A 22,810-nucleotide genomic window follows, 5' to 3' on the forward strand; every position below is an offset into this window, starting at 1 on the left:
CTCTGAGCAGTACTTCAAAAACTTAAGGGTACATATGATGCAAGCAAGCTATATGGGAAGTATAGAGGAGAAAACTATCACAATGAAGGTTTATGCTGCACAAGGCAAAGCATACCAAACTGAAAAACAAATGACTTGGCATGTAGAATTCAGTCTCCTTTGCCTCAGCTATAATACAAACAATTATTTAGGCACATCAGTGAATTACAAAAGCAGAAATCATATATATCATGATATTGCATGCTACAATGCTACATTTTCACAGGACTTTAAATTACTGTAATATGATATGAATCCAACACTTTTAAAACATATGGTCCTCCTTTAACAGGATCATGAAATATACTCTCAACCATCTCTAAAAAAATCTATCCAACTTTCATGGCATATCCAGAAAGTCACCAAATTCAGGTTCTTTCTAACCCAGATGTGAAGCAATTTGCAGTGCCCTCAAAAAATAACATATTGCAAGTTACCCCGCTGACATTTATAATAAGGGAGATGCAGCTCAGATGCTGAATCTGATGACAAACTACTGCTGCATAGTACAGGAATATACTCTCCCTCTCCCCCAATAAATTCCAAACCCACCAGGGCTGGTGCCATGCTACAAGTAATAGGCCCTTCTCAGTCAGTGAGCCTCAATACAAACAGCACATAATGTGGGGGTTTACTAGTCTTCTTGGTCACATTTATTTCCATTTCTGTTCGTTCTTGTGATATTTTTCCTGAGCTGAATGAATGCCTTTCCTGGCCAAACTGTATTCCATAAGACACTTTTACTCAGCTTCTCTAAAGGGAAACCATGCCTTACCGGTCTTGATAGTGGGCAAGTCAGAATCACTGCAGAGACTTTCACAGTGCTCAATCAACCTACGGAGCTCCTTGCCAGAAGATGTTGTAAAGACCAGGACTTTAACAGGTTTAAAAAACAAACTAGATACATTCATATAGGCTAGGTCCATCAATACATATTAGCCAAAATGGGTAGGAATGATGCCCCTAGCTTCTGTTTGTCAGAGGCTGGAAATAGATGACAGGAGAGGGATCAGTTGGTGATTACCTGTTTCTGTTCATTCCCTCTGGGGCATCTGGCATTGACAGGGGAAGACAGGATACTGGGCTAGATGGACCTTTGGTCTGACCCAGTATGGACATTGTTATGAGCACTAGGCCTGGTAAAAAACCTGAGGCCTGAACAATAGTCAGCAAAATCAGTCAATACTGTGAACTAAAGTTAGGTCATTTATTAAAAGCAGATGCTTGCAAGTTAGCTGATATCATGAACATGACAAGATTACCACTAGCATTGCTAAAAGGTAGGCATTCCTAAGAAGTAACATCTATTTTTGTGCGTGTGAACACACTGCAAAAGATTAGAGCAGGTACATTCTGAGCTAACACAAGAAAAGAGCTTGACCGGGATGAATAGGGATGTTTTGCTCAAGACATCTGAAACAAAGTATAAGGGGAGGTAACAAGTAAATGTAGGTGGCAAATAAATCGTTTGCCTCAGTCTATTATTATCAGGTTAGCTCACCTTAACCCTAGGCTTAGGGGCCAGCAGAAAGTCTCACTGCTGACTGAGTTGCTCTAAACACAGACTGCTAAAACTAAGGTAACCAGAACCGAAATCTTATTAATATGAAAAATAACTTGCTTATATATTATCCTATTTATATTTTTCCATCAGCCTATCTTCTAAATTATGTGCCTCCAGCTTAAAGTACTGTAATTTTTTTTTCTTTATTTTAGTTAAAATATTCCAAAGCTTCATTTAGCCTTGTACTGACAATGAACAACATATTTCAAGTCTTAATATCTTTAAAAAAAAATCAAAATGAGAGAGAGATTGCAGATGTAAAGAGCATCAGACAAATAGTCTAAGAAGGGGACCATAGTATTGACCAGTCTAATAGGATTCTTAAACTTCAGAAAGAGATAATCAACTGCTCTCCTCCTTCAGGATGCCAGAATAGCAAACTCCCTGCTGGCCCCAGTCCAGTAATTGGCACAGTTTGGGGGATGAGATCTGTGAATTATATTGTCTGGAAAGGATTACCAGAAGATTTGTTTATTACTACAGCAGCTAGCAGTGCCTCTAAAGTAAAAATAAAGCATTTAACAATTAATGATGTTCCTTGAAAAAGGGACAACAACATGGACATCCTAGTCCTCACACCATAGGAGAAATTCTTTCACAAAAATGCTTTTCATCCGGTTTTCCTCTTAAAATTTTGTTGTTGTTATTATTATTGTGTTTTGAAGGGGTAAGATATGGAAAGAGAGAAGATTTATAAAAGTAGTGTAGGCAATTTGTATGAAAAATGAAAAAGTTGGCATTGCCCTTGAAAAGGTTAATGGAGGTCAAGTAGTGTTTGCAATATAGATAGTGGGATTACAATGCAATCAGTGCTAGCTGATATTTTTACCATTAACATCAATGGGGCAGAGTTAGGCTAGCATTCAGAAGTGTTGAAAAAAATCTATTATAAACAAACGTAAAAAATTACTATTACAAATATAGGAAAGTGACTACAGGTGCATCTAAATAGCCCTATTATTTTGGATTAACAGCTATTATTCCGAAATAACAATGTGAGCATCTACACAGCAATTCCGTTATTTCTAAATAAATTTGAAATAATGGACAGCTTATTCCAACTTGAGTAAACCTCATTCCGTGAGGAATAACAGCTATTCCAAAATAGCTATTTTGGATTAGCAGTAGCGTGGATGCTCCACTGCTGCTATTTTTAAATCGCTCCTCTGCAGGGCCATTCAAAGTAATTACTCCCCAGTGTCTCCTGGGGCTCTAAACCATAGTAGCACTTCCACATTAGGGAAACCTGCCTCAGACTATTTTGAGGCTTCCCTGTAGTGTGGATGTGCTATTTTGAAATAAGCTATTTTGGAGTATTTCTTCCCGAATAACTTATTTCAAAATAATGCGCAATGTAGATATGACCTTTCTGATTACACCACAACAACCTGATTGCCTTCTATGACATGGTAATTGTTTCTGTGGATATGGGGAACACAGTGGGTATGATAAACCTTGACTTTAGCAAAGCTTTTGATATGGTCTCCAGCAGTATTCTTGCCAGCAAGTTAAGGAAATATGGATTGGATAAATGGACTGTAAGGTAGATAGAAAGCTGGCTAGATTGTCGGGCTCAACAGGTAGTGATCAGCAGCTTAATGTCTGGTAGGCACTTCGTATCAAGCAGTATGCCCCAAGGGTCGGTTTCGGGGGCTGGTTTTGTTAAATGACCTGGATGATGGGGATGGATTGCACTCTCAGCAAGTTTGCAGATGGCTGAGATGGTGCCTGTGTGTGGCAGGAGAAATAGTATATAATCCCATCATTAAAGACTGTCAGAATGCTTATAAGAGCCAAATTAAGATTCCAGAGGCTGGGGAGGGACTGGCTAAGCAGCAGTTTGTCAGAAAAAAGACTGCACCGAAAAGGAGTGAGTACTTTTGTACTTTAATTTCTTTCTTTCTGTTACCATATGTAAAATAGGGGAAAATGCATCTTAGAAGGGTGTTATTAAAATAAATTAATTAATTTATGGAAGTAGTCATATACTATAGTGATTAACACCAGAAAACCCAGGAAGAACTTAAATATTTTTTCCTTCAATATTTGGCCTCGTGCATTATCTACTACTAAGTATCCAAACCTGTGCTGTAGTCAGAAATAAAGTTCTCCCTGAGCTCTGTGGTGCTAATCACTATAGAATCTGAATGCTTCACAAATATTAATTCACTATCCATTCTGTGCACTTTATGAGATGGTGCCTGTGTGTGGCAGGAGAAATAGTATATAATCCCATCATTAAAGACTGTCAAATAGTGATAGAGATGTAGCCCTGTTAGTCTGGGGTAGCTGAAGCAAAATGCAGGACAATGAAGCACTTTAAAGACTAACAAGATGGTTTATTAGATGATGAGCTTTCGTGGGCCAGACCCACTTCCTCAGATCAAATAGTGGAAGAAAGTAGTCACAACCATATATACCAAAGGATACAATTAAAAAAATAAACAAATATGAAAAGGACAAATCACATTGCAGAACAGGAGCGGGATGCGGGGGGAGGGGGGAGAGGAAGGAAGGTAAGTGTCTGTGAATTGATGATATTAGAGGTAGGGAGAGTGGGATGTTTGTGAGTTAATGGTATTAGTTTCCCCAATTATCACCTCTAATACCATTAACTCACAAACATCCCACTCTCCCTACCTCTAATATCATCAATTCACAGACACTTACCTTCCTTCCTCCCCCCCCCCCCCCGCATCCCCCTCCTGTTCTGCAATGTGATTTGTCCTTTTCATATTTGTTCATTTTTTTAATTGTATCCTTTGGTATATATGGTTGAGACTACTTTCTTCCACTATTTGATCTGAGGAAGTGGGTCTGGCCCACGAAAGCTCATCATCTAATAAACCATCTTGTTAGTCTTTAAAGTGCTACATTGTCCTGCATTTTGCTAAAGACTGTCAGAATGCTTACAAGAGCCAAATTAAGATTCCAGAGGCAAAATTAATTCTGGCATTTCTTAACATTTCAATATTTTATTGTGCAACCTTAATGATCTATTTAATATAATTTTCTTTATGTGTAACAGATTTATTGGAGCATAAACTTTCATGGGCAAAGACCCACTTGGTCAGATGCATCTGATGAAGTGGGTCTTTGCCCACAAAAGCTTAAGCTCCAATAAATCTGTTAGTCTATAAGGTGCCACAGGACTCCTTGTCGCTTTTGCAGATTCAGACTAACACGGCTACCCCTCTGAGTCTTTATGTGTAACTTTCTAGGTTTTTTTTTTAAATAAGCAAACTGAAAAAAAATAGAAATTCTATATTTGGTATCATATTACTACCTACATTCATCATTAGCAAGGCTAAAACCTTCAGGTCCACTTGAGCTAATAGAGTAACTGATAGCAGTACTAGGTTGTCATCCTCTGAATGCACCAGCTGTAAAGGGTAATGACAATTTATCAGAGGGTTTCACAAATATTTACTGACAAAAGAAGGACAGGAAGACTCCAGAACTTTGAGTTTCATTCCATGTGTTGAAGGGGAGTATACTCCAGTGGAAATAGAGTTTTCCTCTTTGTCCGCTTTTGGCCTATTCCCTCCAATCTCTTCCTGTCCCAGATAGGATTCTTGATTCTAGTCCCACTGACTTTACTGCACCAGTCCTAGTAACCACTGTCCAGGCTTCTCATCCCTGTCTCCTTGGTGAGGAATCCCTAAGTTTCACTATCATACTCCAATTCCTGCAGTAGGCTGCCAAGTTTTATTTGCTTTGCCTCCATATTTCTTGCTTCCTTTCAATTCTGTTCCCTTCGGCAAACTTCCTGCTCCTATCTTGCTATATTCTCCACTTGCTTAGCAATATTCTTTACTTTCTCTCCTAAAACCATCTTCTCTTTGTCCTCCCCAAGCCTCAATTCTTTGGCCGGTGAGTTCCCTTCACAATGTGAGAGACATGCACAGAATGCTAACATTTTCCCCTGACTTCCTTAATGTCCAGAGAATGGGATGAAAAGCAAGCCACATCCTGGAGTGCACAGCTGCTGCCCCCCTACCCTCCCAAAATGGCACCCTTGCTGTATGTGTACCAACAAAACAGACTTCTTTTGTGGTACAGGTCTAACAGGGCCTCTCATGGTGTCCTCTGTTATATCCCAGACTGTCTCCAGGCTTAAACCGGTCAGTCTGTCTAAGCGAGCCTATCACAGTTCCCAGATTAACCTCAGCCCATCCTGAACTAGCTTTCAAACTGTTCCTCAACCCCTCCTGAGCTCACTTCTAATTGTATATGCTCTTTTATGGAGTAGTGTCCCAGGGCCCCTCCCTGGTGACTCTCCATGTCTCTAGGGAGCCTTCCTGACCCTAACTCTTTGAGTCATTGGTGTCCCCTTTTGAAAATTAGACCTTAGACCAGTGGTGGACAACCTGCATTCCCCATCCGTACAGCCCCTTCACCTGCAGATGCTGCTTTCCCCAGCTCTCCCTGGATGGGAACAGATAGTGGACAATGACAGCAAAATGTCTCATGGCCCATGATCTGATTACCCTGATGCATCCTATAAGCTGCAGGTTGCTCACCACTGTCTTTAGACTTTAGCCCATCCCATGCTTCACTGCACATTAAGCTACCCTCATTTGCCATCATTGCCTGTCAACTCTCCTTCTCGCCAAATCTTCCTATTTCCTGTTGAGGTCTTGGATGTCATTCTGGCAATTAACGGTTTAATTAAACGTCTTCTGCCCCCTTCTCTAGGATTGGTTATGTTCCCTTCTCTGGGTTCATAATACTCTACCTGCCTCTGGGTGGGGAGGGGAATAAGGAGGGGGGGGGGGTCTAGGCCCACTCTGGGTCCCAAACTAGATACCTTACTAGTAGCAGCTTAGGAGCCCTGTTGGACTGTTAATTACCTGCTGCTGTGTTATCCTTAGCCACTTCCCCTCTTAGACCCAGCACCTTCACCCTTCAGGGCTGAAATATTGCCTGAATTGCTTTCAAGAGCATCATTCTCATTCCCCTGGCTCCATCCAGCAGCCAATCTATTCTGTCCAGTAGCTTCTTTTAAATGAGCCTGCTGGGCTCTGACTGCTTCCCTGCAGTCTCTCTAAGCAGCTTGTAGTATTCATCTCTGGACTCCTTTTTTGTGTGGTAGGGTAGACTAGGTTAGGGCCTCACGGGCTCAGCAAGGGGCCTCAGAAGGTCTGATACTCCATGACTCTCTCTCACAGAAATATGAGCATATAATTTTATCCTCAGATGAATCCTGACATGAATGTGGAACCAATACAGGTAAAACTCTCAATTACAATGTCAGAGCTCGAGACCATTATATAGGCCATATAACTCTTTATCTCTCTCCCAGATCACTTTGTTTTGCTTACTACCTTCACAGTTTCCTTATGGTTGGTGCAAGAGCTATAGATCCTGCTTTTAGGAACTGCCTTCTTGCATTTCTCTCTCATGAACCTGCCATCTGTTTGCAAGTCTCATTGGAAAACATTTTTATTGATTTGTATGTACATATCTTAGTCTTGCTCTCTCTGCTTTAACTTTATAGCAGATTTATTTAACTTTAAAGTGTTTTGAGATTTGGTTTATGTGATAGACAACATTCAGTTTTACAGGTTGTACTGTATTTAAAGACCACATGGGTTAAGGACACATTACCATTTTACTTTATATCCCTATACTCTTCCTTGAACGATACTAAAACAGAAATAAAACACCAAACAAACTGATAAAAAGGTTATTCTTACATTCCCATCTCTCAGCTCCAGCAGTTTTCTTGTCTTCCACATGATGACTTCACAGTTCTTTCAGAAAGATAATTAGGTCATGGAACTCATCACAGGGTCTCTCTCAAAGAAAAACAATAATGCCATACACACACACAGCATGTATTAAAAACTGAGTGTATTCTATGTAATGTATATAATTTGTTTACATTCAAATGTTGTCCAATGTCAGTACCGGGCAAATTAGTGAAGAATAAAATTGTCAGATACATGGATGAATATAATTTGTTGGAGGAAAGTCAACATGGTTTCTATACAGGGAAACATGGTTTCTGTACATGCCTTACTAATCTGCTAGAGTTCTTTAAAGGGGTCAGCAAACATGAGGACAAAGGGGATCCAGTGGATATAGTATACTTAGATTTCCAGAAAGCCTTAGACAAGGTCCCTCACCAAAGGCTCTTAAGTGAAGTAAGTTGTCATGGGATAAGGGAAGGTCCTTTCATGGATTGATAACTGGTTAAAAGAGAGGAAACAAAGGATAGGAAAAAATAATACATTTTTTCAATGGAGAGAGGTAACTAGTGGGATCCCCCCAAGGAGATGTCCTGGGACCCATCCTATTCAACTTATTTATAAATGATCTAGAGAAAGAGGTAAACAGCGAGGTGGCAAAATGTGCAGATGATACCGAACTGCTCAAGATAGTTAAGACCAAAGCAGACTGTGAAGAGCTTCCAAAAGGTCTCACCAAACTAAGTAATTGGGCAACAAAATGGCAAATGAATTTTAATGTTGATAAATGTAAAATAATGCACATTGGAAACAATAATCCCAACTATATATACACAATATGAGGAGGACTAATTTGGCTACAACTACTCAAGAGAAAGATCTTGGAGTCATTGTGGATAATTCTCTGAAAACATCCACTCAGTGTGCAGCGGCAGTCAAAAAAGCTAATAGAATTTTAGGAGACGTGAAAAAAGGGATAGACAGAAAATATCTTATTGCCTCTATATAAAACCATGGTACTCCCACATCTTGAATACCGCATGCAGATATGATCGCCTTATCACAAAAAAAGATATATTGGTATTGGAAAAAGTTCAGAAAAGGGCAACAGAAATTATTAGGAGTTTGGAACGGGTCCCATATGAAGAAAAATTAAAGAGACTTGGACTTTTCAGCTTAGAAAGAGGAGACTGGTCTATGATAGAGATCTATAAAATCATGACTGGTATAGAGAAAAGTGAATAAGGAAAAGTTATTTACATATTCCTACAATATAAGAACTAGGGGTCACCAAATGAAATTAATATGCAGCAGGTTTAAAACAAACAGAACAAGAAGTTTTTCTTGACTCAGTACACAGTCAACCTGTGGAACTCCTTGCCAGAGGATGTGGTGAAGGCTAGACCTTTAACAGGGTTCAAAAAAGAGCTAGATAGATTCATGGGGGTTAGGTCCATCAACGGCTGTTAGCCAGGATGGGTAGGAATAGTATCCCTAGCCTCTGTTTCTCTGGAAGAAGGTAACAGGGGAGGGATCACTTGAGGAACACCTGTTGTGATCCCTCCCTCTGGGGCATCTGGCATTGGCCACTGTCGGCAGACAGGATACTGGGATAGATGGACCTTTGGTCTGACCCAGTATGGCCGTACTTATGTTTTTATTTGGGATTGCATACAATCTTGGAGGTTTACTGAAATTCTAACTGCTGGTAGATTGTTGAGAAAGCAGCAGATATTACATATATCCCCTCCCCCTATCCTGGGCCATCCTGGGCTGGACAAACAATGTTATTCTATGTTAGCATATGCATGATACATTTAGAGTTCTTTCTCCCACCACAAAGAGCTTTTGCAATACAAGTATCCATGTTTTTGTCACCACAAGATGAGTTTCCAACATGTTCTATTGCACCTGGAGCTGACTCCGACAACCAGCTAGAAACTTTAGCTGGTTCACAATGAATGCCCTAAGTTCTATTCAGGGCAGACCAACATGAACATAGTACAAGAATATTGCACAGTCAGTATTGGCTGCCACTCTAATTCTGGGTCCATTTGAAGGTCCTGACCATTCAAATCCTAAATGGTCTAGAAAAAGCTAAGCTGAACATTCACTGTCAGCTGTCAACTAAAATAATTTAATTTATTAGGCATGCTTTAGCAGTTAGTCCTCAGAATGGAAAATATGTTGTTCATTCCTAGGGGAAAATGCTTTCTCAGTGTAAGGCACTATATTATGGAAACTGCTTTTAGAGATCCAGCTGAGCCCACATATTATACTAACCAGTTTCAAGGAGAAACTCAGGTCTATTGGGAAGTTTTTTGCTAATATTTAGGAACCATCTCCCAAATGGCTATTAACTTAGATTCGATCTTTCCACTACTCAGATTGCTAGAAGGGAGGAGAGAATGTGGCTCAGTTTATGATAATTTAGTGTTTCAGTAATTTATGTCCCTCAGTCCAGTACACTGGGTATTCATCTTAAGGGCTATGTCTACACTGCACCTCTTTTCCGGAAAAGGGATGCAGATTAGACACTTTGGAATAGCAAAATCCATGGGGGATTTAAATATCCCCCGCGGAATTTGCATTAACGTGGCTGCCGCTTTTTTCCGGCTTGGGGATAAGCCGGAGACAAGAGGCAGTCTAGACGTGATTCTCCGGAAAATAAGCTTGAAAGTAGGAATAAGAGATCCTCCGGAAAAGGGCTTATTTTCCGGAGAATCACGTCTAGACTGCCGCTTTTCTCCGGCTTATCCCCAAGCTGGAAAAAAGCGGCAGCCATGTTAATGTAAATTCCGCAGGGGATATTTAAATCCCACACGGATTTTGCTATTCCAAAGTGTCTAATCTGCATCCCTTTTCCGGAAAAGGGGTGCAGTGTAGACACAGCCAAGATGTATAACACAGTTTCAGTAGGAGTAGAGAAGCAATTGGCAACTTGCAGGATATCACACTATCGAGTTAAATAAGAATAAAGTTTAATGAACTTTTAGACTCCATAATATTGTCCTATTTTTCAAAGTACACTTACCATTTATATCCTTTTGTGAATTCTCAAATGAATTTTTATAATACACCTGAAACTTAGAGGTCAGTACAAAGAAAGATTACAGGACAACGGAAGAAAGACAGATCTAAGAAGGGAATATGACAATTCACAGTCTTTCATAGCATGCTAACAAACAATCAGTAAGGGCTTGATTCACAAAGAAATTTTGGCATGGTGATGCTAGTGTCACTGCATTAATTTTAAGACCCTAGAAAAGTCAGTGTCAGTCAGAAAGTCTGAGTACAGCAGCTAGCTCCCTACAATGAATAGAGACACACAGACACTGTAGAATAGAGTTCACAGAATTCAGCATGTTTAGAGGCTCCTCACTTAACACAGTTAATGGGAGTTGCTAAACTTAAGGTGGGTGATGTGTGGTAATCTCTGACACTCTTCCTGTGATAGATACCTAAATCAAGGCTACAGGGAGTCATCTCCTGATCAGGATTCTCAGCTACAAATCCTTTTGGTGATAAGCACCTGTGCCATTTCAGGAAGAAGCCAGCAGTAGGCTCTCCCTCATATTTTTTTAGGGTACTCTCCTGGGATGTGGGAGATCCCCAATACTAGTCCCTACTCCATTTGAGGGGTGAAAAGGGATTTGAACTTGGCTTTGCCACCACACAAATGAGTGCCCTAGCCATTGGGCAATGGAACATTCTGATGTGGGGCACCCTCAGTCTTCTCCTGTTAGAGCTGTTCCAGTATTGATAAATAACTGACAAAATATATTGGAACACAGGTACTAGATCCTAGATCTCCCACGAGTGCTTCCACCACCTAGCTAAAGAGCCGTTCTCTCTCTCTCAACCCCTTTTATTCTCCTCCCCCAAGAATCTTTAGACTAGCAAGAGCCCCCTTCCACTAGCATTCTGTGTAAGTTACTTAGGCAAGAATAATACGCAGGATAGGAGCCAGATTACTGGATCAAACCCTGCATGAGGCATAGGTGGACAAATACTTATCATCCTATGGTTCATACAACACATTTGTACATTTTCCATGAGACTGCAGAGTGCAAGGAGAGAGGTAGAAAAAGAGATGCTTACAGAACTTTTAGCTAACATTTAGGCAGTATACAAGTTTAGACTATGTCTACACTGCAGAGTTTTTCTGAGATACTAGAGGTATCCCAGAAAAGTTCTGCTGCATCCGAAGAATGCATCTGTTTTTCCTAAAAAAAATTTGGAAAAGCAGATGTGTTTCTCCAGCATTTCTGTAAACTTCATTCTATGATGAAGAAGGCATGTTCTGAAAGAAGGGTTTTTTCCCCAACATTTGGCCCCATGTACACAGGCCAAATGTCAGAAAAGCCTCTTTGAAAGAAAAGCGGAAAAAGATGTGCAAATTGTGGTTCGCAATTTGTGTATCTTTTTCTGACTTTTCCTTACAGTGTAGACATACCCTAAGTCCTGATTTGGGATACTGACAGATAAATCCTAATGTTCTAATTTGTTTGTCTTATCAGAGCCCACAATCTGTAATTGTGCATGGAGTTTATGCCTTCCATATTTAAAAGTCCTAATTGTAGAAAGCAAAGATCTCAAACCTCAGATTTCTTATGTAAAAGGTTTAGAATCCTCACATTTAAACAATCTTGTCAGCATATTCATTATTTAAATAAATGATTAGACTTTAGAGAAAAAAGACTTTCAGATTTAAGGTGTTATCAAACAAATACATTCCAATTTGAATGTAAAAGGCGTTATTTGTTTTCTATAGTTAGTCATTAATTCAACATAAGGTAAGTAGTGAGGTTTTTTGTAGGTTCTATTTTTTAATGTCCGGCTTTCTGAGAAATGATGAGCCTGCAGGGATTTTATTGATTTGCTAACTGTGTCACAGTCCATTTAAAACAAAATGACATGACTCTGTGATAGAGGAGATGACAAATGTGTATGTACTGTTGGAGGAAAGCAAACTCAAGTGAGTGAAGAAAACAAAAGAAACACAGAAATCATATGAAGAAAGCCAATTTAAAATACAGTGTTATAAATGACAGTGGGTGACTATAGCTTTCTGAGTGGTTTTAGTTGTAAATGGTGTTCTCTAGTAGGGTCAACAATATTCTCAGAGATTTCACAAAGGGAAAAGTTTCTTTGCTCATTGGGAGAAAGTTAGAACAGCGTCATAAGTTGTTCACAGCAATTATAAGACTCAGTCCTGCAAATAACATCAATATTATATATCAGAGGGGTAGCCGTGTTAGTCTGAATCTGCAAAAGCATGCATCTGACGAAGTCGGTCTTTGCCCACGAAAGCTTATGCTCCTACACTTCAGTTAGTCTATAAGATGCCACAGGACTCCTCGCCGCTTTTGCATCAATATTATAGCTTGTTACTCAAGTGAAAGTGGCAGTAGTGTAGGAGGAGATTGTTCTGTACTTTGGGTGGTAGTGGTTGATACATTTATTTTTAAAACAACTACTATTTCTATCTATTGATGATGTGTCCGAATGTTACTTATTTTTTTCAATACTCATTGAAACTCTCCCATTTGAACTCCTGTTTTAATTTAAAACCTAAAATTTATATTTGATAGTTCCATATTTAAAAATTGTACACACATTTAGAAACAATGTGCCACATCTGCATCCACCATATTATATGCTTACTAGTTATGTACTGTTGCTGTGAGTGTGAGCTTTGACAATCGAATAATGTTCTCTATTCTGATCGCCTGTGAAGTGATTTTAAGATGGCTATGCTGCTAAAACATTAATGCTATAACCACGATCATAAGGGCCTCCTACAAGAACCTTTTCACTCTGCCACAACCTGTCTTTCAGAGCAATTCAGTAGCATAACAGCCACTATGGGTGAAGAGAGCTGTCAAAAATAAAATACAATAAAAAAGGCCAAAAGTGGGTTTTACCTTTCAGAATATTTTTGAATCATTATGTTGGCATAAAAACTTTTAAATAGACTAGTTGATGTAAAAGCAAATACATTAGAAGAAGTATTAATATATCCACAGATGGGGTACAAAGAAAAAAGGCTTATTTACCAATTTGATTGAACTCTGAGTTAGCATGTTCTTGGGTTTTATTTATATAATGCAAACAGTCAGTTTTTGTCCATGGTGTCGGTCTATTGTGGCAGGGTAACCCTGCTCCTGGGTCCCAGTACCCTGCCCAGTCCTTCATCTGACAGTCTCAGTACTGTGATAGTAGTTCTTGGCAGGATTTGAGCTCTTGTTCCTCAGCGACAAAAGGTATTGGGGCCGGTGCCCCGGGGTCAGACTGGGCTGCAAAAACAGTCTTCTTCAGCTCTCAGCTGGACTCTAAGGTTTTCAGGAAAAAGGTGGCCTGAAACCTCTGTTTGGAACTCCTGACCCACCCCTCTTTGCTGTCTCTGGCAATGTTGATGTTATCTTTCTTAGTTTGTCTTGTTCTTTTCCTATCTGCTAAGGTCTCCTCTAACTTCACTTCCTCTCTCTCTCCCCCTCCCTCCCTCCCTCCCCCCCCCCTGCAGGAGAGCTTCCATTTAAAAGGCTCTACTTAAGCCTCAGGTGAGATCAGCTGGCTCTGATTGATTTGCAGCAGCTCTATCTCCTCTGCTCCTGATTAGCCAGGAGCTCTCTATCTATTATAGTCCTCCAGCCAGGGCTGGCCTTAGGCCGATTTGGTTGAATTGGGCCCCATGCCTAAAAGGGCCCCGTGCCCCTGAACCCAGAAGTGCCAGCTGGCATTACAATTTAGAGCTGGGGGCCCTGCTCCACCAATATATGGAGGGGGCCCCGGACCCCTCATACATTCTCCCACCCCGCCCCCAGAGCGTCCCCCTCGGCTCTGGACCATCCCTACTGTGCACGGCTCCCCCTCACCGTCTGCTGCTGCCATGTGTGGCGTTGCAGGTGGGCAGGGCCCGGGTATGACATCACATCACGTCACGCCCGGGATTTTAAAACTCCTCGGAGGCATGTTGCGTGACTGCCTCCGGGTTTGGACTCCAGGGCCTGAGTGCAGACTCCAGCCCCGCATCTCCTGCCTTTTGTCTATTTTTGTCTCCTTAGGCCTCCAGTTAAAATTTTCAAAAGCACTTGAGTGACTAAAGTCATTTTTGAAAATTGAACTTGGAAATCTAAGCTCAGATTTTCAAAGGTAATTAGGCTCCTAAAGAGACAGTTGCAAACTCAGATCTTCAAAGATATCTATCTGATCTTTACACACCTTTGAAAATCTGTTCATAAGTGTCCTAGTCACTTCTGAACGTGAGATGTAGGAGCCCAGTTCTAATTCCTTCAGGCTTTTTTTTTATTTGAACATTTATCTACACTAATTCTCCTCCTTTTCTCTTTCACTATCCAATAAATGAATGGATCAAAATTATAGGTGCTTCGTGACTATGCTGACTTGAGAGTGGAAAGATTTCATATTGTCATGTATGATTTCTGGTAACCTATCTGTGATGGGGCAGAGCACCTCTGCTCCTCCGAGGCAAATCCGCCCTGTACTGAGCCGGCGGTTGCACTCGCACTCCTCGGGGAAACCTGGGGAATGCGGAGGTTTTGCCCACCCTGCACGGTCGCCGCGGGCCAGCTGAGCATCAAGGGCAGGGTTAGAGGCGGGGGCCAGACGTCAGTATGGCGGGAGACGCACAAATGTCAGCGGGCAGGTCGGCGAGTGACATCAGAGGGCAGGAGGGTTAAAAGAGAAAAAGAGTCCCAGGAGAAGGGGGGGAAGGGGCAGAGGGAAAGAGAAGGAGGATCTGGCAGGAAGGAAAGGAAAGGAAAGGAGAGGAGACGGACAAGGTGACGGAGTAGGAAGAAGCACAGGGCAGGAGTATGGCCCGGCGAGCTGGAGGGTTGCGGTCAAAACCCCCGCCGGCTGGGCAGGTTCAGCCGAACATGTTCTTAGGGCCCTGGGCTGGGGCCCATGAGAGAGGGCGGGTCCGGATCCCCCTACCCTCCCTGTGGCCAATCGCAAGGAGTTCAGTGCCGGGCACCCAGGGAGAGCGCCAGTTTGGGACTACAACTTTTCAGATCCCCTCTTTGTGAGGGTGGCAAGACACTGAGAGGTGGGCTGCTCGTGTTTCAGACTGGTTGGCGGTGCCTGCACCTCAATACCATCTCAAATATGAAAAACTAGATTGATACCTGTTCATATTAGGAGCTGTTGAATTCAGTTCACCATTTGTAGTATCTCATTAGGATGTTTAGTGGAGAAGATACTATTTTTTTTATTTATACTGTGGGCAAAGCATGGGCTCACAAGAATTCCTCCATTGTTTTACCATGAGTCTCAAAACATTTGGTGTTTTTCTAAAGGCCTGGAGTCAATTGATTATGTAGGAATCCCAGCTTTAATTTAAAAAAAGTTCTCTATACTTCTGGGCCATACAGCTAAGGAGAAAAGCTTTAAAACATGAATCCTAAATACTCAAGAAACAAAAGGCCAAGAAAAATCCAACATGTTTTATTTTTTTTAAAAATCATATGATTTGTAGACCACTCTCATAACTTTGTGTAGGCGTTCCTTGTGATTTTTGGGTTGGCAATACTACTCTTTGATTGGTGAATTTAGAGAGGTCTCTCCCTTCAGTTTCCCTTTCCATCCTCCTTTTTTGTCACAGGTCATCAGAGAATCATAGAGACAATGGAGAGTAGGGTGAGTCCATGACTATGTTTAATGACTGGTCAGGGTGACTGACTATTATCAGCCAGTGGTCTGAATGAGTTATCTACTGCTATCTGTTAATCAACTGTAGAAAAGGCTTCATGAGCCGACCTTATTTATATAGACATACTTCCTCTGCCACAGAGATCAGTATACACACTTGCTGTGTCAAGGTGATCAATTTTGGCTCTTTTGGGTCGAAATTCACTTAAAACTTGGAGCTGGGAGAATGAAATGCTGTTATCCATATTGTATGAAAGACTTGAACTTGATATGACCTGGCTTAGGGTCTACCATAATTTGAACACTAAGCAGAGGATAGTGAGTCACATCTAACAAAGTCACAGAAGATGGAAACAGGTTTTATTTCTGGTGGTGTAGAATCTATTTGGGAGTCCTCCATTATATCTGACACTTTAAAGTGTTTAAAGGCAGAGCTGACTAGAATCAATTGAGAGTCCTTGTCTTGTCTCAGTGATCGCTTGAGCAAAAATCATTGATAAAATCTTGTGTATACTGACCTTTTACTCAACATGCAGGCAATATGTGTTGAAGGGCAGTGCAAAGGAGGCAATGGTGGGGAGGTACCATATTACCTAGTGAAATCATTGGTGATGAAATCACTAAGGACTGGAATTTGACCACAGAACTGACACTTTCTTAAGAAAGACTCAATTTTTTTCTATTTAAAAGTAAATCAATGTAACAGAAAACTGCAGTGCTCTCTGGTTACTTTTTAAAAATCAAACTTTAAACTTTATTGAAAAGATTGGATAGTTTGCAATTGAAAATATTTGACCTGCACTTAAGGCAACTGATTTAATTTTGTGTAAAATTTTGCATAATAAAGGATTGCATTTTTTTTTAAAATGTTCAACTATATTGATATACATTTTGATCAAATCTACTTCTGATGTGATATTTGTGTGTGGTTGTGGGGGCATGGGTTTTTGTTTTGTTTTTTTCCCTCAACAAAAAATCCTGGGTGGTGGTGCCCCGCCAAAACTGTTCGAATTGGACCCACACTTCCTAAAGCCAGCCCTGCCTCCAGCCTAACCCTGTCACACTATTTATGTTTGAGAACTAAATATGTTTATGAAGGAAATTTAATATCATAAGCATTTTGTGTTTAATTTAATAAAAGTAAAATGGTTTTGTCTTAGAGTCTGGGGCTTTTTGGAAGGACAGGGTGAAAGTACCTTCCCCTGCCCTTTCTTTTCACCAGGATTTTAAGCAAACAATTTTGGAGTGAATGGAAAGTAGTTTGAGGAAAACTACAACTTCGTGATCAAGTTTTCATGAATCCAATCCTGACCCTTTCAGGCCTCCAGCCTCAGTGTAACCTTCTTAACTAACAAGATACAAGGAGGAAAATCTCCAAATGAAACAATAAAATTAAGTAAGAGTTTGTAGAACACAAGTGGACCCTCTACTGGAGTCACCCACCTTTTCAGTTATGCCACTTACGCTTTTTAACACAGGCATTCTCTGGTCCAGCACCTTTCACGGTCTAGCATGACTTTAGTTAGCTAGTTGTCCACTTATCATGGGTGTGACTAAGTTTCCCCCGGTTCCCAAAGTTTGTTTACAGCCATCTGTCCTGGTTCTCAGTGTTCTGTGCTGTTTTTTAATCTCTAATTTACCCAAAATGTCTTCTCAGATCCCAGTAAGCAGTGGAAGTGTTGGTAATACTGCTAGACAACATTGACTTCCCGTGGTTTGGCAAATTCTCTGGTTCATTACCAGTCAGTCCTGAGGGTGCCAGAATGGAGAGAGTCAACCTGTATTTTAGGTTTGTTTTTTTTTTTAAAGTAGCAGAAATTAAAAAAGAAAAACAAACCTAAAATACAGGTTGACTCTCTCCATTCTGGCACCCTCAGGACTGACTGGTGATGAACCAGAGAATTTGCCAAACCACGGGAAGTCAATGTTGTCTAGCAGTATTACCAATCAGTGGTTTGATGTTTTGGTGGAGGTGGATGCACTTGCCAAATATATGTGGCATTTTTCTCCTTTAAAATGTTTTATAATTAGTTTAGTCCTGATCTTGCAAACACATGCAGTGTTTACTTTATTCCTGTAGTGAGTCCCACTGAGTTCAGTGGGACTACTTGCATGAATAAAATAAAGTATATGCATAAGTATTTATAGGTTAAGGGTTAAGGTTTTAATACTCAAGAGGGTTTTTTTTTCCACATAGGTATTATTATTACTCACATCCAGTTAAATACCAGCATCAAAATACCAGGACATAATTCACAAACATTAAAAAATGAAAAAAAATGTAACTTTGAAATGCTTCCAGCTCTGGGCACTGGCTCTCATTTCCCTTGGGGTGTTTGACCTCCCACTCCAACCCTACCACCATAGCTATAAAATCCCACCTCTTCCTACCCCTCCAAATGTACCCCTACCCTTGCTCTGACCTTCCCCTCCTGAACATGGATGTGGGTGGTAGGCACAGGGGGTAGGTAGGAGGAACTGATTTACATGGGCCCTGGTTGCTGCTGAGTATCCACAACTATTTTTTCCTGTGGATGCTTTAGTCTTGGAGCTCCCATGGAGTCAGCACCATGGCTTCCAGCTTTCCTTGATATAGGGTTGCCAGTTTTGTCTGGATGGATTCCTGGAGGTTTCATTAAATGGAATAATATTTAATTTATCTTTATTTCCTCATGGCTCCAGGACAATTCTGGGGGGCTGGCAACCCTACTTGCATGTGGCAAAAATAGGAGGATTGGCAAATCTGTCAAAGAGTTCCCATTCAATCTTTGTTCAGTTGAAACAGCAACATACAAGCTACAATAAGTCTTTCCACTAATAGGTTAGAGACCTATCCATCCAAAAATCTTAAAGTACTTTACAAGTCAGTATCTGACATTACATTCAAAACTCTGGTCTCAAACTGCTAAAGGACATCCTTATGGGTGAGAAACAGAATGTTAGGCAGATCGGAGCATTGCAGCACTAGTAGTACTGCTGCTGGTCCTTGTGCCGCCCAGGTCCACATCCCTCTGAAGTGGGAGAAGGGTAGAGTGGAGCAGAGCTGGTAGCTCTGTTACGGGCCTCCATGCTGCTCAGCCCCTGCGTCCTGCTAAGGTAGGGCCCTGGGCAATTGCCAGGAACCATCTTCTGGGTGGGACCATTCTGCCAACGGTCCATCTAACCCAATATCCTGTTTCTGACAACAGCCAATTCCAGATGCTTCACAAGGAATGAACAAAACAGGGAAATTTTGAGTATCCAACATTGTCATACACTCCCTACTTCTGACAGTAGAAGGTGTCATCCAGGGCATGGAAATGCATCCTGACCATCGCTAATAGCTATTGGTGGACCTATACTCTATGAATTTATTTAATTCTTTTCTGAAACCAGTTACATACTTTTGGCCTTCAAAAATTCTTATGGCAATGAATTCTAAACACTGACTATGTTCTGTGAAGAAATATTTTATTTTGTTGCAAAAAGGCTGCCTATTCATTTCTTTGGGTGAATGCTAGTTCTTGCATTATGTGAGGGAGTAAGTAACACATCCCAATTCACTTTCTCCACAACATTCATCATCTTATAGATCTCTATCACATCCCACTTAATTGTCTTGTTTCTTAGCTGAATAGTCCAACTCTTTTTAATCTTTCTTCATATAGAACCTGTTCTATATCCCTAATTATTTTTTACCCCTCTTTTTATCTCTTCCAACATACTTTTTCTTTAAATGGAGGGTGACCAGAACTGTAAGAATACTATGTATTTATGTAGTGGCATTTGTGAGAAACTGTACCCTAATATTAATCATTTTTACAAAACCATATTAGATCCTGTACAAGTATGCCTTGTGAAATAGCATTGGAAAATGCTCACTTTCCTCATCTTTAATCATGTCATCAACAAGTCCAGTAATTAATATAATTATTTTATCTAAGCCAGTAAGTTTGCACTGAATTGATTGAGAAAGTTCATTTGGCATACCAAGGTTTGTACATATAATTTTTCTACTAATGAAATGTGAGATTTTCCATGCACTTGTATTTTCCAAGAGGCTAATTGGCAATACAAGACACACATTTCTGGTGACAAGTCTGGGACTGGAAATTTGCTGGTGTCAGTCTGCAATGTAATTCATGGGTCCCAGGATGAAGCATTATAACTGAGTGTGTGCATAAAGTTCATGCTGACGGTTGTGTAAGCAGCCACCGTTTTCTGAAACATGTATTTCCAAACAAGCAAGCAAGCAAAAATCTAGACACATTGATAGCTTTCCCTTAAAGAACACTGAAAAGACTTGAAGGAAGCTGATAGTTAGTCCACTATCCAATTCTCTTTCCTGCTCCCATTTCTTTTTCTCACTTGACAAAGCATTCTTGTATTCCTGAGAAATAACCAATTATTATGATCCACAAATCGAGATAACTGATGTATCTGGTTAAATTAATTACCCCCAACCCGCTCCCCAACATACAAAAAACAAACAAAAACTGTTTCTCCAATACCACCAGCCAAATATGGAAAAGCTTATAATAAAGTTGCATTTGTTGTGAAAGAGGCAGTTAAAGCCTCATTAAGAACAATGGTCTCAGTCTAAATGAATAACATGAAAATGAGTAGTAATAGAAATGTAGCCGTGTTAGTCTGGTGTAGCTGAAGCAAAATACAGGACTATGTAGCACTTTAAAGACTAACAAGATGGTTTATTAGATGATGAGCTTTCGTGGGCCAGACCCACTTCCTCAGATCAAGTAGTGGAAGAAAATAGTCACAGCCATATATACCAAAGGATACAATTAAAAAAAAGTGAACACATATGAAAAGGACAAATCACATTTCAAAACAGGAGGGGGGTGCGGGGGGGGGGGGAGGAAGGAAGGTAAGTGTCTGTGAATTAATTATATTAGAGGTGGGGAGAGTTAGACGTCTGTGAGCTTCTAGGTATTCGTCTGGCTCTTTCAATTTGCTTTTTTATTTCTCCGGGTGGGTAGTTGAGGATTATAAGTTGAGGTTTATAAATTGAGGTTTATAAACCTCAACTACCCACCCAGAGAAATAAAAAAGCAAAATGAAAGAGCCAGACGAATACCTAGAAACCATCTACTTCAAGACAGACCCAAGAAAACCAACAATAGAACACCACTTGTCATCACCTACAACCCCCAACTTAAACCTGTCCAACACATTATCAATAAACTACAGCCTATACTCGAACAGGATACAAAACTCCAACAGGCTCTGGGAGACAGACCCATAGTCTCCTATAGACAACCACCTAACCTCAAGATGATTCTTACCAATAACCACAGGACATACCACACTAATACCAACCCTGGTATCTTCCCTTGCAACAAACCCCGTTGCCAGCTTTGTCCACATATTCATTCTGCTGATACCATTATTGGACCTAACCAAGTGAGTCATAAGATCAAGAACACATATTCCTGCGCATCCAGAAATATAATTTATGCTATCATGTGCCGAAAGTGTCCGTCTGCTATGTACATTGGACAAACATGTCAGACACTTCGCCACAGGATTAATGCCCACAAAACAGATATCAGACAAGATCACAAAGAAAAAACAGTTTCTTGCCATTTCAACCAGAAAGGACACTCTCTCAATGACTTAACCACCTGCATTCTGCTACAAAGACCTTTTACATCTGCACTTGAAAGGGAATCCTCTGAACTATCATTCATGTTAAAATTCGACACTCTCCAAGAAGGAATGAACAAAGACTCTAACTATCTTACCCATTACCAAGATAGCTTCCCCAATTATCACCTCTAATACCATTAGCTCACAGACATCTAACTCTCCCCACCTCTAATATAATTAATTCACAGACACTTACCTTCCTTCCTTCCCCCCCCTCCTCATCTCCCTCCTGTTCTGAAATGTGATTTGTCCTTTTCATATTTGTTCACTTTTTTTAATTGCATCCTTTGGTATATATGGTTGTGACTATTTTCTTCCACTACTTGATCTGAGGAAGTGGGTCTGGCCCACGAAAGCTCATCATCTAATAAACCATCTTGTTAGTCTTTAAAGTGCTACATAGACCTGTATTTTGCTTCATGAAAATGAGTGTTTTTAAAAGTATCTTTAAATTAAAAAGCAATAAAATGAGTTGAAAAGCCTTCTATCACTTTGAACTGAACAACAAATGGGCATGTTTTCTCAATAATTATGTTTAAAAGTGGAAAACACTTTTCTTCCCTGTCAATATTGTCAACTGAAAAACTGGAGAATAGAAAGCCTAATTAATTATAAATTATTTTCCAGGTGCATAAATTAAATAAGGATTCATATGTTCCATAGCACAACTTCACCTCTTGGTCTAAGACACATGAGCAAACAAATTAATTATAAGATCAATCATCATATTACTATATACTCACCAGATGCAGATCCATGCATGTAGAATTGTGGTCACAAGCATTGATAATACAGTCATCAATGTCCTGGTCACATGTCAGTCCTGCATATCCAGGGTTGCACAAGCAATAGAAGCCATCAACAACTACAAGGACAACAAGAAGCATTTTAGTATTTTCATTATAATTTGGAACTGAAGTGAATTATTCAAAGTAAAATTATTAAGCAACTTAAAAACAGGACAGAATAACTTCAGGAAGATACTTAGACTGACATTACTCTCAAATATACAGCACTGCATACTTCAAATCTTAAAACATCACTTTGAAATGCCTTGACATAGTCTTTTTTAATTATCACAGAAATCAACCTACCGGTGCTGTCTAGTACTTTAAAAAAATCAATAATTTGAAATAAGAAATAATTATGTATGAACCATCGTTAAGTCTGTGCAAAGGCTGTGCTCACATTCAAT

The 22,810-nt window shown here is 40.2% G+C and overlaps 1 protein-coding gene across 1 annotated transcript in view; it reads right to left on the bottom strand.

Annotated features, from left to right (window-relative positions):
* LOC112547815 (uncharacterized) overlaps positions 1-22,810 on the bottom strand; it is a 365,550-nt gene that overhangs the window by 142,897 nt on the left and 199,843 nt on the right. Inside the window, exon 10 of the mRNA XM_075923696.2 lies at positions 22,359-22,480. Within this exon, the coding sequence (XP_075779811.2) occupies positions 22,359-22,480 (122 nt within the window). The remainder of the gene's footprint in view (positions 1-22,358; positions 22,481-22,810) is intronic.

Source organism: Pelodiscus sinensis, chromosome 3 (assembly GCF_052426305.1).
Source record: "Pelodiscus sinensis isolate ZL-2025 chromosome 3, ASM5242630v1, whole genome shotgun sequence".
Classification (NCBI taxonomy): domain Eukaryota; kingdom Metazoa; phylum Chordata; order Testudines; family Trionychidae; genus Pelodiscus; species Pelodiscus sinensis.